The 15134-nt window shown below is 34.4% G+C and overlaps 1 protein-coding gene across 9 annotated transcripts in view; it reads left to right on the top strand.

Moving 5' to 3' along the window:
• CCSER1 (coiled-coil serine rich protein 1) overlaps window positions 1-15134 on the top strand; it is a 1207616-nt gene that overhangs the window by 266999 nt on the left and 925483 nt on the right. For all 9 annotated transcript variants that reach the window (XM_070614289.1, XM_070614290.1, XM_070614291.1 and 6 more), the window contains one exon: window positions 13482-13602. In XM_070614289.1, coding sequence (XP_070470390.1) covers window positions 13482-13602 — 121 coding nt within the window. The remainder of the gene's footprint in view (window positions 1-13481; window positions 13603-15134) is intronic.

Raw genomic sequence — 15134 nt, 5'->3', positions numbered from 1 at the left:
TCTACTTCCTGATTTTCACCAGCTCAACCATAAATTGTAGCCATGTTAATTTCCTCAAAGGCCATCCTATTCTGGCTTTATATTTTTGCTTAAGTTGGACTGTCTACCTCTTTTTCATCCAACCAGATTGTACTCAAATTGGTTGATAATGTCACTTTCTCTTCTAAGTGGAAATTTAGATATAGAACGAACAGATTCCTAAATATTGGGCAATTACTTCATATGAAATGGAATTGAAGGAGGCAAAGGGAAGATAATTTTTCTCTTTTTTTTTGGTAATTCAGAATCTGTTTAATAAATAGTGAGCAGCCTAAACCTATTAGCTGCAATATATTTGAGTTCTCTGTGTTATTTAAATCATCTATTGAAACTATACACCTTACCCATTTCTTTGTGATTTGTAATTCATATGTAAAATTCTGAAGAGCGGGGGGTTTTTTTTTTTTAGGAGATAATTGAATAATTTATCTGACTTCTTCAAAGTGGGGGTGAACATTATGTAGATTATATTACTCCTCATACTTTTGCAACGTGAAGCCCATTTAAATAACTGTCAGTACTGCAGAACTAAAGACTAATCAATTATGTCTCATAACCTGGAAGAGATTCTTCATATAACTAACGTGATTTCTTCAACAAAGATTAATAACGCGTTCGATACTTGTTCTTTTATTCTGGTCAGCCAAAAAGGCATAGCGAAAGAGGAGCAGAGAAAATGGAGAGGGAGGGTGGAAAGGGAGTGGAGGAAGAGGAGATTGATTTGTCATATGATAACGTTAACTATATTATGTGCGAAGTATAAGGAGACATATAAGGAAAAATAGAAAGATTTAGCTGTTAGAAAAAGTCTTATTTATTCAATAACTACTCATTAGTTGATGATATTCAATCTAGTTAAAAAAAATTAGAGACCAAAAGATGTCAAAGAAAATTTACTGACAACTTTCTGGAAAAAAGAATAGAAAATAAAAGGAAAGAAAACAAAAGAAAAAGAAATAACCTAGAATACTTCTTGCTGGAACCTGAGGAGTCCAACTATTACCTTCTGACAGTGTTGAAATCAAATAGCAATAATTCCCTAAAGGGGCAGGGATTTTTTCAGTTTTGTTCACTTTTGTATCTTCAGAGCCTAGAATATGGCTGGCCCAAGTATGAACTTAATAAATATTTTTTAAATAAGTTGTCTTGTTTATTCATTAAATTATATAGGATAAATATATAAAGTGACTAGTTACTCATTAACTATTTTAATTATATTAGATTATAAATTCCATGCAGATTAAAAACTAAAACTTGCATTATTGCCTTGATACATATTGTGTTGTGTGTAATAATCATTAGTATTAAAAACAAGCAAACACGTAACTCACAAATAACCCAAGGAAAAACAACTTCGATTGGGCTGGTAGGAGAAGAAATTCGAGGTAATGACACACATGAAAATTAGATATATTTTTGTCTAATAAATGGCAACACTTATAGGAAAATTATATTCATCATAGTTTTATTTACATATAAGTAATTAAACAGTATGTTTTAAAAGATTTAAGAGATTATAATGTAATCCAGTAGAATATTTTTCATAACAGTATATAATGTTGACACTTATTTAGAAAGAATGACAGTAAAATGCATTTTGGTTTAACCGCCCTTCTCCTGAGGACATTGTCTATTGCATATGTTGAACGCTTTGCAAATTCTTTATATTCTACTATATCAGGCACCTTCTTTCTCTTATGTTTTTAAATTTGTGTGTGTGTCTTCTAAAGCCTAGGATATCAGATTGCGGAAATTTGAGGCTAAGCATTATTTAAATTATTTGGGCCTTGTTGTGCATGTTTTCCCAGAATGGATAACAACTATGATTTCACCTTATGTTTGGAAAATTCATAAAGTATTGTTTTGGCTGGTGGAGCAGAGACTTATTTATCTGTACTTGCTATTGCAAAATTACTCCAATGATAGCTCCAGGGCTCTTTCAAAGTTTGAGATGAAAAACATAACTGGGAAAGTCAGCACATTTACCAGACAGTTTTTTTCTCTAGATGAATTGAATATATATATTTTGCTGTTTATATTATTATTTTTTATTTCCATAGTATTGGGCTGTAGACAAGTGCTGAATGAGAATTTTAACTATCAGTGCCTTATAGTTTTCATTCATAAATTCCACACATACATAACTTGTGGGCAAGTCTTTGTGGCACATACATCAAGAATTTTTTTATCATATCATTTAGATAACAATTTTAATGAAAACCTATGCAGGGGCATCAAACTCTATTTTTGTTGTTAATTTTAGGTGCTCTTTATGAGTGTATTGTTTATTGCTGTGTAACAAATTTTCCTAAAATTTAATGGCTTAAGACAGCAGACTTCATTCCTCTTTTATGGTTTTTGTGGGTCAGGAATTCAGGCAGGGTGAAGCAGGGAGAGTTTTCCTCTGCTCTGTGGTGTTTAAAGCCTCAGCTAGAATATAAAGGCCTTTTATGCACATTCACTGGTTGTTTTTGGCTGTCAGCCAGAGGCCTTGTTGTGACTGTTGGCCAGTACATCCATGTGGACTTGGCTTTCTCACAACATGGCAGTCAGGTCTCAGCAATGAGTGTCCCAAGAGAGAGGCAGGCAGAGGGCACAGTGCCTTCTATGACCTAGCCGTGGAAGTCACAGGGCATCCCTTCCACCACATTCTTTTAGTCAAAGCAGTCACAAAAGTCACAAAGGTTAAAGGGAGGGAACTGAGATCCTACCACTCACGTACAGTGTCAAAAACAAGCAGGATAGGATATACAGTGATGTGGCCATCTTTGGAAATTACAGTCTACCACAATGTGTGTTAACAGTCCTGTAAAGTTTAACATGGAAAGTTCAGTGAACAAAGTATGTACCTTCTACTTGAATTACTCAGAAGCAGAAGACTACAGATGATGATGTCATTCTGATATTACGTGTGGAATCTGTGCCATTGATGATGGACCTCACAAACCTCTAGTGCTACTATTGTTTCTCTATATGGTCTTCTGTAGAAGCCAGGAGAACGCTTAACCTAGAGTCTTATACTCTAAAGGGTAGGTGTGCAGATGAAGAAGTGCTGATAAAGGTTTTAATACCTAAGTTATCAGAAAGCAATACTAGTTGCTTGTGACTCTACTTTTTCTGATGCTCTCTCTCTGTTATATATGTGTTTATGTATAAAATGTATATATGCATGTAATATAAGTATCATATATAATATGTATATATGTGATATGTATATGTGTACACACACACACACAACTACACAATTTATTTTTAAATACACTAGCAATCTAGATCCCCATTTGGAAGAAGGCAACCAGAAGGACAAGGTAATAAAATTTCCAGCATTAGAATTATCGAAGCATGAGCTGGCGAGCCTGGATGGACATTGGTCAGAGATTTTGGAATGGAAGAGGGTAGTAGAAGGAGCAATACAGATTCAGTCAAAGGTGGAAGTTTGGACTGAAACTCCTTTTATTTAATTATTTATGTTTAACCTAAGTATTAATAATTTAAAAGTAATTCTTTGGTACTTTTCCTAAAGTGGTTATTGTATTAGTTTGGTAGTGCTGCCAGAACGAAGTAACACAGACTGGGGGCTAAACAACAGAAATTAATTTTCTCACAGTTCTGGAGGCTGGAAGTTTGAGTTCAAGGTGTCCGCAGGTTTGATTTCTTCTGAGGCCTCTCTCCTTGGCTTGTAGATGTTGTCTTCTCTCTGTGTCTCCACATAGTCTTCCCTCGGTGAGTCTGTATTTTAATCTTTTCTTCTTATAAGGACACAAGTTATATTGGATGAGGGCCCAGCCTGATGGCATCTTTACTTCATTATCTTTTTAAAGACCCTTTCAGGGTGGCCTGGTGGCTCAGTGGTTAAGTGCGCACGTTCTGCTTCAGTGGCCCGGAGTTCACCTCTTCGGATCCCGGGTGCAGACATGGCACCACTTGGCAAGCCATGCTGTGGCGGGCATCCCACATATAAAGTGGAGGAAGATGAGCACGGATGTTAGCTCAGGGCCAGTCTTCCTCAGCAAAAAAGAGGAGGATTGGCAGCAGATATTAGCTCAGGGCTAATCTTTCTCAAAAAAAAAAAAAAAAAAACACCCTTTCTCCACATGCAGTCACATTCTCAGGTGCTGGGGGTTAGGATCTCAACATAGGACTTTGGTGCGGGGACACGCTTCAGCCTAAAACAGCCATCAGATACTATTTATTAAAATCAGTAATAAATTTTTATTTATTTATCTATTTATTAAAATAAAAGAACACTTTATCCATAAATTTCTTGCTCTACAGTCAGGAGGGATTTATAAATGTTTATTTCATGTTCACCATTCAAGAAGGCCATTGGCTGTTTCAGTTTGCATTTGATGTGTCAAGGACACATTTTTGCGTGCCTCAAACCTACCAGTGTTTGAGTTAGAATAAAAAATATGTAACCTTATCAACCAAATTCATATTTTACATTGTTCTGTTTTTCTCTGTCACTGGTAAGGTTTCAGTTTTATTCTAAAAAATATTGCACGATGTAAAGATTTGTGAAAAGAACTATTCAGAAGCTGAGGCAAGAAATAAATTGAGATTAAACATGCAATTTCAAGGAACAAAATTTTATGATAAACCTGATAACTATCCCAACTTGTCAAAAGGTGAAAGGTTACTATTGATACGCAACAACAGTAGTACCAAAATTTGGATCAAGTCAGATAAACCTGACTGAATTTAATGTTGCTTTTTACATTTTAGAGTTTTGTCCAAAGTTTCCAGGATATATTCATTTTCATGTCTCTCTGTATTTTTTTTTTCTCTAATCAGTTTTTACTTTAGGATGTTAACAATTTCTGTGCAATTCCTTCATGTCTTTAAAAATATATATCCCAAGATGATATTATCCTCACACAGTTTGGTTGTACAACGTATTTTTTAAATTGAAATTATTTTTTAAATAACCTCTTAATTAATTTGAAGGTCTTTGCTTCCTGCTTTTGCCAGTTCTTCTTTCTCACCTGTCTATACTTTCACTATGTCTTCTGTTTTTGTAATATACTGAGAATTGTGTTTCATTTTAATGAAAGGAGCTAGTAAATGTACATTGTAAGTATGTGTTTGAAGCAGAAATATTAAAATTTCTGAATACTCTGCACTCTTATTTTTTCCCCTCCTTTCCGCTACCCTGCCCCTCAGTGATAGGAAGCCCTCACCACTTCTCACATCACTTATTTCAGTAGTATCGTCCATGGTCTTGCCCAAACTTATTCTTGTTCTTAGATGTTGTCCAGGCTCTTTGTAGAAAATATAGAGTCGATCTTTTGTTAAACAGTTGCTAGCAGAGCCTCCTTAACTTCAGAATCACGTATTAATGCTTTAGAGTTGCTTAGAAGGTCCTTAAGGCATTGGCAATAAGGTTATCTCCATTCTTCAACTTCTTGTGTCTTGTCCAGGCCCCAGTCACACTGAATTATTTGAATTTCTCAAGATATATAACATTTTCTCATATCTCAAGGCCTTTTAGCACACTCTTTTCTATGCTTTACTAGCATCTTTTTTTTCTCTAATGCCTCTGCTCATTTTTCGTCAATCTCTCATTCATTACACAAATATTTATTGAGTGCCTCTTTTGCATCTGGCATTGAGCTGAGTAACAGGAGTGCACAAGATAGCAACAGTCCTACCATTCCAGTCCTGCTGGCTACTTTACTTGGCCGGCTTCTGTGTTAGCACTTCCTATATGTTGTGATTGGCCCGCTACACTAAGTTACCTCATGGGAAATGCTTTGTCTTTTATCACCATCAGTCCAGTACCTATTAAGTGCCTGGACATGGTATGGCTCAGTGAATGCTACTGATGGAATGAATGTATGTACCTGCTTTTGCTTAGTGTGTGTTTATTTATAGTCATGATGTAGTGACATTTTATCTGCTTATTTTTCAATTTCTCTTTCAATTCTGGACTATCATTATTTCATCAGAAGAGCCTTTTGTAAGCACTCAATTAAGGATGTTAACTCAAAGGAAATATTTAGAGGTTCACCAAAACTGGTATGTAATACCAAAGTGTCATTGTTGATGGTGTATTTATCAACCAGAGAAACAGAACCAGTAGCTTGGCCTATGTCATTGTGGGGACTGGCTAGGCAATCCCAAAATCTGTAGAGTACACCATCAAGAAGGGCAGGCTCGAACTTTTGACATGGGCAAAATTTGTATCTCCATCAAGAAGCCCCAACTGCTCTTAAGACTTTTCAGCTTCTTGGATCAGGCCCACCCAGATTATCTTCGATAATCCCTCTTAACTATAATGAGCTCTAATCGTGTCTACAAAATATCTTCACAGCTCATCTAGATTAGCGTTTGATTAAATAATGGGGGTCTGATGTATCAAAAAAAATCAAAACTAGTTATAAATAATGATATTTGGTAACATTTTGAAATTTCTTACCATTTCTCCAGCATTATCTTAAGCAATTCACATGCATTAACTCATTTAATCCTCATAACCCAAGAAGAAGATATTGTTATTATTCATTTTTTACTGATGAGAAAAACTGCAAAGACAGGTAAATTTGATTTGAGAATTGATTCCACCAGAAGATGTACATTTCACAAAAACATGTATTTTTGTCATTTATATTCACAAGTGTATCTCAAGCACCTATAGCAATACTGGACAATAAAAATCAACAGCAATTGATTACAAGTAAATTTGAAAATATATATTTTTCTAAATTATAAATCTTTCTTTGCCATGGATAAATGTACTTAATAGTGGGTTTCATTCTGACACTTGCCACTCATTTTCCAGTGGAGCAATAGGAAAACAGTTGTTATAAGTTATTTTGAAGGACAGAGCTTGCAACTTGAAGCATTTATATGAGTCAAAGCTGTGTTATGTTCTGAGGCAAATCGCTTAATGATTATACAGTTTTCTTAGGATAAAGAATTCAGATGTCAGAATATTATTGAATAGAAATGTAATTGAAAAAGATAAACTATTAAATTTACTTTTCGGAAGACTCGATACATTGTATTTAAATGAGAACCAACATGAAGTATGGTCAATAGCATGGGGACTATAGGCAGATTGGTTGAATTCTGGTTTTGCTACTCCCAAGCTGTGTGACCTTGAGCAGCGTAAAGTGTGGATAATAGTAGAACTTACTCTATAGAATTTTCCTGAGGGATAGAGTCAATCCTGTAACTATAAATGCATAGTTAGTACATAGAACTATCACTACCACATAATGTTATTTAAGCATTTGTTAAACAAATGTTACCCTTTTGCCAGGTTAAGCTTTACCACTGGGTTGTTCCATGGTAAATACGTGGATCCTGGATATTTGGAGAGGAAGATAGGAAAGTGAACACTCTTCCGAATCAAAAGCAAATCCTTTCCTTTTAAGCCTACAGTTTGCTCGTTGATAGTAAACTATTCTGGTGAATTGGGGTGGTGACTTCAAATGTAGTTATGTGTGATACTTAGAAGTTAACTGTGCTCTAAACACCTTCAGTGATTTGAATGTTTTAATTTTCCATGGAAGAGAAAAATACCTCTGCTAATAAATCTTTGGCATTTTTGTGAACATTTATTACAGTATATTGTTTCTTAGTGCTTTAGAATTGACTTTTTAAATCAAAAGACCAAACAAAGATAGAAGTGCAGTAATTAAGTGAAATGGTTTGATATATCAAACTGGAGAAAAAGAGTAACAAAATTTCAATGTTTAGGTTTTGCATCTCAGTTTATTATGAGTGTGAAAGAAATATTTTGTAGACTACCGTAATAATGGAGAGTCATTTGATGTAATAGCATATTCTTTGTGGTGTAATAAAAGGTTACACGACAAAGTCAGACTACTCAATTTTAAACCTGGAAATGATTTCTCCTCTGCCCCAAGGTTTGTAAATTTCTCACTTAGGAGTCCCAGTAGGTTTAATCATATTTGGTGTTCATATACTTACAACTGCCTAGAAACAAATGACAGTAGTGCTTAGAAAAATATTTTAGGATAAGTAGTTCTTGTGGCTTTCAAATATTTTTCCTCATTTTTAAACCCCTATTTGTATAATCTCATAATCAAATTCAGTTTCTCATGTCTGAATCATTCTTCTTGTATTAACTGATGGTTGTGACAACTGACTTTCTCTAGATGCACTTCCAGCCTTTCTACATTTGACCTTCTCAGAATGCCCTGATTAGTGACCCCAATCTTGACGGAAACGCTCCATCTGTCTAGAAAGAAATGGGGACTTTAATTTTTCAGTCAGCCTTACTCTGACATGCCCTAGTAACAGAAGCCTGTGAAGGAATTTTCTGCATTTCATGCAATACATTTAAACAAATATTCTTTTCACAAAAGAGCAAATTTAGCATATAAATTTGTAAGTTGGTGCCTCAAATTATTATGTGCAACTTTGGTTCGAAGTAATAGTGAAAAACATATTGATTTTTCAACTCATGGGTGCCAGAAAGTTACTTGAATATGTGGTGCCTTGACACTGTCTCATGTTTTTTAAGTTGCTTTATGAAATAATTATCTGCTGTTCCATAAATTTACCTTTTTAAAATTTAGAAGTGAATATAATTTTCCATAAATTATTAAAGCTGGCTTTATAAATACAGTTAAATAATGTGAGTGATTAAAAATTTGGAGTTTCTGTTTGTTTCACTCTCTGATTTCTCCTACCGCCACAGTTCTTCCCATCATGAGACTTTGGTGTGAATAGTGAACCATTTGTGTCTGATGTGATTTGGAAAGTACAGAAATCTTCCTTGCCCCGAACCAGGGTTTCTACAATTATGATGGTAGCTAAACATGCCACTATGAGTCAATCACTGAGATTAACAATTAAAAGCCCTGGTAGTGTGGAAATACATTAATTTGAGGGGAATTCATGAAATGAGCATTATCACTTTAACAATTTTAGAACAAGCAACTACATCAGTCACTTAAGTGGCTTCTGAAAAAGTGGTTTTTGTTTTTCCTTTGTGGGAAGGGGAAACATTCAGAAAATGAAATTAAATTTAATCTGATTAAATTTAAAGAAAATTAATTTAAATAAATTTAAATAAAAATAGTTTTCCTGAAGGAATTTCAGGAAGTTCCATCGTTTTGAAGCCAATATCAGTATTCCACACATCTGTTCATCTGCTCTGTTTTCATAATTATATTTTAACATATGTTTTATTTTTTTGTTTACAAAAGTAAGAAAAGATCACTATAGGAAATTTGGAAAATACTGAAAAATATAAAGAAGAAAATGAAATCACTTGTCAAATAACCCAAAGTTTACCTTCTGTAGTAATTTTTACGCATTTACCTTTATTATGGTGTAGTATATAAGCAATCTTTCTCAATTATGAGAAAAATTTGCCTTCTTGTTTCACAAAGTCAATGTAATTAGCAAACCGTATTAAATTATGTTACTTCAGTTCTCTTTTTTAAAAATATGTGCTTAGTCTTACAAATGTGAACAAATATGAACGACACTGTCCCATAAAAAATGCATATTGTTTTCTTCTTATATCTCTAACATGTTTAAAAATGCCTTGTTAATGAAGTAGTAAGGCAGAGACTTGTACTGGCTAACAATTAGGATTAAATGTTGACCATAGTTTTGAAGAGTATCTTTTGCTTTGTCAGAATGTAATGATCACATAAATATCCATTACTCTGTTGACCCTCAGAAATTCTTTGTCTTCTCAGTGATATATTGCTAAGATTTCTTTTATTTCTTTTTTTCTTTCTAGCTCAGAATGAAGGACACCCTAGGCATATTCTTTGTTTTGAAAAATCTGTGCTTCTTTTTTTATTATTCCATTCACTCTTTTTGAAGTTTTGAACGTCTCTAGTACTTATTTGCTAACTTGCATTTATTACACTAATTCTTGGTATCTTATGATAAATGAAATTTAAAGATATTAAAACTTGGGTGTAATTTAATTTCAGCCAACTATAAAAGCTCAGTCATTTACATGGAACTTCCAATCATCCATCTTTAGACAGATCCATTAACTGTCACTTTCATTATAGAACAATTGATGAGACTTATTTTCTTATTGACTTAGTTATTAATTACTTTTTAATTTCAATACTTTTGAGTGCAAAGTCAATTATTCCAGTCTCTAGATTATAAAAATTAAGTATTGATACTCATATTACCTTGAGTAAACAAATGCTGAAATTTTTCTTGTTCACTTACAGCATTTTCCCTGCCCACTTCTTTCTTTTCCTTTTTAAAAATAACTTAACTCAGGGCTGGCCTGGTGGGGTAGTGGTTAAATTCTTGCACTCTGCTTTGGTGGCCCAGGGTCCGAGGGTTCGGATACTAGGCATGGACCTACATACCGCTCAACAAACCATGCTGTCTCAGAGTCCCGCATGTGAAGTGAAGGAGAATTGCCACAGATGTTAGCTCAGAGCCAGTCTTCCTCAAGCAAAAAGAGGAAGATTGGCAAGAGATGTTAGCTCTGGAACAGTCTTCCTCACCAAAAAGCAAAGCACTAAAAGACAAAAAATAACTTAGCTCTATCTTCCCTCGTAGAGATATAGGTAAATGCTTTCACTTAATCTGGTCAGAAGCTTATTGCTCTAATACTTGAGAAAAGTCTCTAGAAGAAATCAAAGCTTCATTAAAAACTTGGGAGGAGGGACATTTCTTTCTTGTCCACTGTAGGATCCTACTCTTAAGCATATTTCTTGGAACATACCAGTTAGTTCACTAAATATTTATTGAATAAGTGAATGTTATCCTACAGGAGTGAATCAATAATGTTCTTCTTAGTCTGTTTCACTAGCAGTGTTTAACAGTGGAAATTTAAAATATACTGGAGTTTTCTTCTCCCAACTGTGATGGAATTGTTTGTCGTAGACTCAAAGCTCATGCCAGGTATAAGTAGAGAAAATTAAATTAAAAAAGAAAAAGAAAGAGAAATCTGTTTGATGATATTGGAGAAATGATGAGGAAACCAGGGCTCCTCCTTCTTGACACATACTGGACACTAATCTTTGTCTCTTGAGCACCACAAGATTGTTTTAAATTCAGCTCTGCTTTTAGTGGTCATCTATTTTATATGTCAGACTCTGACCCTGAACAATTAGTAATTCAGCAAATATTTTTAGGGGAAAACTGAAGAACATAGGAATCATTTTTACATCTCTTTGTCTTTGAGATCATGGCCCCACACTTCTTGGCTGACTTACATGCTGTTGTTGTCTTCTCTTTCATTTACGTGTGCTGTCATCTTTGGTATTTGCCTTTCTCTACATTGGAGAGGATTAATTTGTTGTCCCTCTCTTAGTCTTTGAAATGCCTAGTTAGATCAGTTAAATATCACTCCAGCACTATCAGTTTTCATTTACCTGCTGCACTTTCAGTTCTATTGACAAATTCCTTCCTGAGATTATCCATTGTTATAAACTGTCACATGGGTTTATCACTGGGAGACAAGGAAGCAATGCAACTGTACATTCTGATGTCTGTGCTTAAACTAACAGATGCATAGTGACCAATCATTGACAGACTTTGAAAGAAGCGATGCATATGTCACTGATCATGATGCACATATCTTATTTGTGTAGTGACTATTGACTGAAGAGCTAGTAGAAAAGTTTGTACTTTATATAATTACTCACAGTTGATATAGTGTGCTAACTGAAATTTGAACCATATTTTTGGGGATGTCGGATGTTATTTAACTAAACTATATAACTGAGATTTGTGCATATCAGAGCCACATAAAATGAGGACTGAATATATATATTCAATTTTATTAGTTGTCAGGAAAATATGAATTAAAGCTATAATGTGGTACCATTATACACTTATAGGAGTAGCTGTGGAGGCAGAATTCTAAGATGATCCATGATTGTAGCCCTTGTATAATTCCTTCTACTGGGAAGATTATAGGACATCAGTACTGTAATTATGCTATAATACATGGCAAAAGGGAATTTGCAGATGTAATTAAGGTTACTAATCAGTTGACTTTGATAAAACACTAAATTTAAATACTAAATTAGATACTAAAAGGAGATCATCTCTATGGACCTAACCTAGTCACATGAGCCCTTAGAAAGCAGAGATCTTTTTCCCATCTGTTAGCTTCAGAAGAAATCAGAGAGATTTGATGCATGAGAGGGCTTCAGTGAGAGGGATGTTCACCATTGCTGAGATAGACAGGCCATTGGCCACTGACCTGTGAGTTGCTTCTAGGACCTCAGAGTGGTCCCTGGCCAACAGCCAGCAAGGTAAAGGAGACCTGAGGCCTACTGCCTCAAGGAACTAAATTCTGCTCACAGCCTCAACGAGCTTGGAAGTGGGTACCTCCCCCAGAATCTCTAGATAAGAGCACAGCCTGGCTGATAACTTGGCACTGGCCTTGTGAGACCCTAATCAGAGAACTCAGTTGAGCCCATCTAGACTTCTAACTTACAGAACTGTGAGATAATAAAAGGACGTTGTTTTAAGTTGCTAAATTTGTGTTAATTTGTTATGCAGCAATAGAAAATTAATACAATATTAAAATTTTAGAAAGAAAACAACCGGCAAAACCAAGTGTTGGTATAGCTGTGGAACAACTGAAACTCTTATTCTGTTTTGGGAATGCAAATTAGTATGATCAGTTCAGAAAACTGTTTGGCGATATGTACTAAATCTGAACATAAAATGTATGAACATACCCTAAGAGCAATTACAGCTTATAGATATTTTTTCCAATATAAATCATTTGTGCACTGAAGAAAAAAAGTACAAGAAACTTTATAGACATTTTAAAATAGCCCAAGACCAAGAACAATCCACGTGTCGGTCAGCAATAAAATGTGTAAATATATTGTGTTGTGTTCATTCAGCGGAGACTTACACGGCTGTAAGAATGAATCAACTACTGCTGCCCATGAATGAGCCTTACAAATGTATGTTGAATGAAATAAGCCACACATAAAAGAATCTACACACAGGAGAGTATGAGCTCATCTATGTAAAGGTCAGAAATAGGCAAAACTAACCTATGATTATATAACTGATAATAATGGCTAAGTTTGGAGGCTACAGTAGTGATTGGGAAGGGGTACCACAGGCAGTTTTAGGGTGCTGGTAGTGCCCTGTTTAATGATCTGGATGCTGACTAAACAGGTGTATTCATGTTGCAAAGATTAATTTAACTATGCATGATTTGTGCACTCTTTCTTCAATGAAAAGCTTTATTTAAATGAAGGCCTATAAAGTGTTGGCAACACCTTTTCCACTGCGTGGCTTAAAAAAAAGAAAAAGTGCCTAAGGCCATGCAGCTTGTGAGCAGAAAGACTTAGAATGGAAAATGATAATTAAGGATAATTTAATGATAATTAATGTTTTAGTTGAATTATCTCTTTCATTTGACTGAAAATAAAAGAGGAAAAAGAAAAGTGAGAGCAGTAGACAAATAATTTTGACATTTACAATTAATTCTTTTAATAAAACAGTTTGCCGGGAGGACTCCTACCATTCTGTAGTGTCATGTGCTGCTGTCGTTCTCACTCCCATGGAACCAACAATAGACATGAAGAAAAGAGAAGAACTGAAATTTCCTGAGCCTTCCAAACAGTAAGTTTTTGTTTGATTTTTCGGAGCTTTGTAAACAGATAACTGATCAGAGTCAGATCGCGCAGAAATTGTGATTTATAATGAATGCATTAACACTGGTATATTGAGAGAACAGAAATAAATTTTGTACATTAAAAAAAATCAGTTTCTCCTACGTTTCCTCAATGAACTTCTGTATCTTCTGACTTTATGTGTTTGAACTATATGCCATTCAAGTTTCATTTCGTTACCTTATCTTAGGGACATGCCTAAGTAGACTGACATGCTTCATCTCCTTAACCCTGTGATTGTGGATGTACTGTTCTTGGAGTGCTTATTTTATAGTTATAGGCTTTGGTGATCTCAAATGTGATCAGTTTTTAGTATAAACTTTTTAGCCTTAAGTTGGTTTGCACTTTTGTAAGGAATGACAGTTATTCTTTTTAACTCTTTATATTAAATTATCCCAAATTAAAACTTTACACTATTTCCTGTTTCCATATTTTTTGACATTTAAACAAATCAAGCTTCATTTAAATTTAAATTTGATCTTACATTGAATAAATGATAGATTTCTTATAATGACCAAAGCATATTAAATTTGTGGTAACATGTCAGATACATGACTTGAAATATCAGATAAACTAGCATTATTTCTAATTATGCATTAAGCAAATCGAAAGAGAAAACCTACTGATGATTATCTAGTGACAGTCGGGCCATGCTGGCTTTAAGGCCCCAGGCTGGAGACTAGGCGATGATGGTGGTGCCATGGATTGCTGGCTGACCACCCAATGAGTGAGGTGGGAGTTACCTACTATTTTTCCCCGTCGGATTCCACTGTATGATACTCGTTTGTTTCTTGATGTCTTTCTACTGGATAAGCTCCTGAAGACAAAGTTCCCTGGAACATGATAGTGTCTGATACTCTTTGTGAAATCAATTAGAAAATTTCTTAATGTTACATTCAGTAATGTTGAATTCAAATGGAGCAATGTATATGTTTGATTGCATGAAGATATTCAGTATTAGTTTCTCATTATGGAGAAAAGAAATACTAACTAATTCAGAAAGTAATGATTGTAATTCAGTTTTAATACAATCTAAAAGTGAAAACAATTTAACTAGTCTTAATATAGTCTAATTTTTAGGTTCCAAAAGCCATTTTTGTCTAATAGGAGGAAAATTACATCTCATATATGCCAATTGAATTATATTAGAAAACTCAAATATGTTTTTTCCTGCAGTGTATATATGAGTTTACATAAGTTATCTATATATTTGTAAATCAGACCTTAAGTTGTTTTCATTATGTTTCAGTGACTGTTCAAAACTGGTGAACAGTGTTATTTGCTTACATAAACTGTCTTTTTTCCAGTCTTCAGCTACTTCATAAATATTCATTCTTCTTTATTCTGAGGTGTATATTAAAGCAGACGGCATTTGTTAACTGGCTATTCTTTTTCTTCCTGTTACCCTACATCCACTCTGATACTCCTCTGCCTTCTCTGAATCTACCTTCTTATTCAAACATTCTCCCTCAACAATACCAT

Source organism: Equus przewalskii, chromosome 3 (assembly GCF_037783145.1).
Source record: "Equus przewalskii isolate Varuska chromosome 3, EquPr2, whole genome shotgun sequence".
In the NCBI taxonomy this organism is placed as follows: Eukaryota; Metazoa; Chordata; class Mammalia; order Perissodactyla; family Equidae; genus Equus; species Equus przewalskii.
This window is presented reverse-complemented; position numbering and strand designations above follow the sequence as displayed.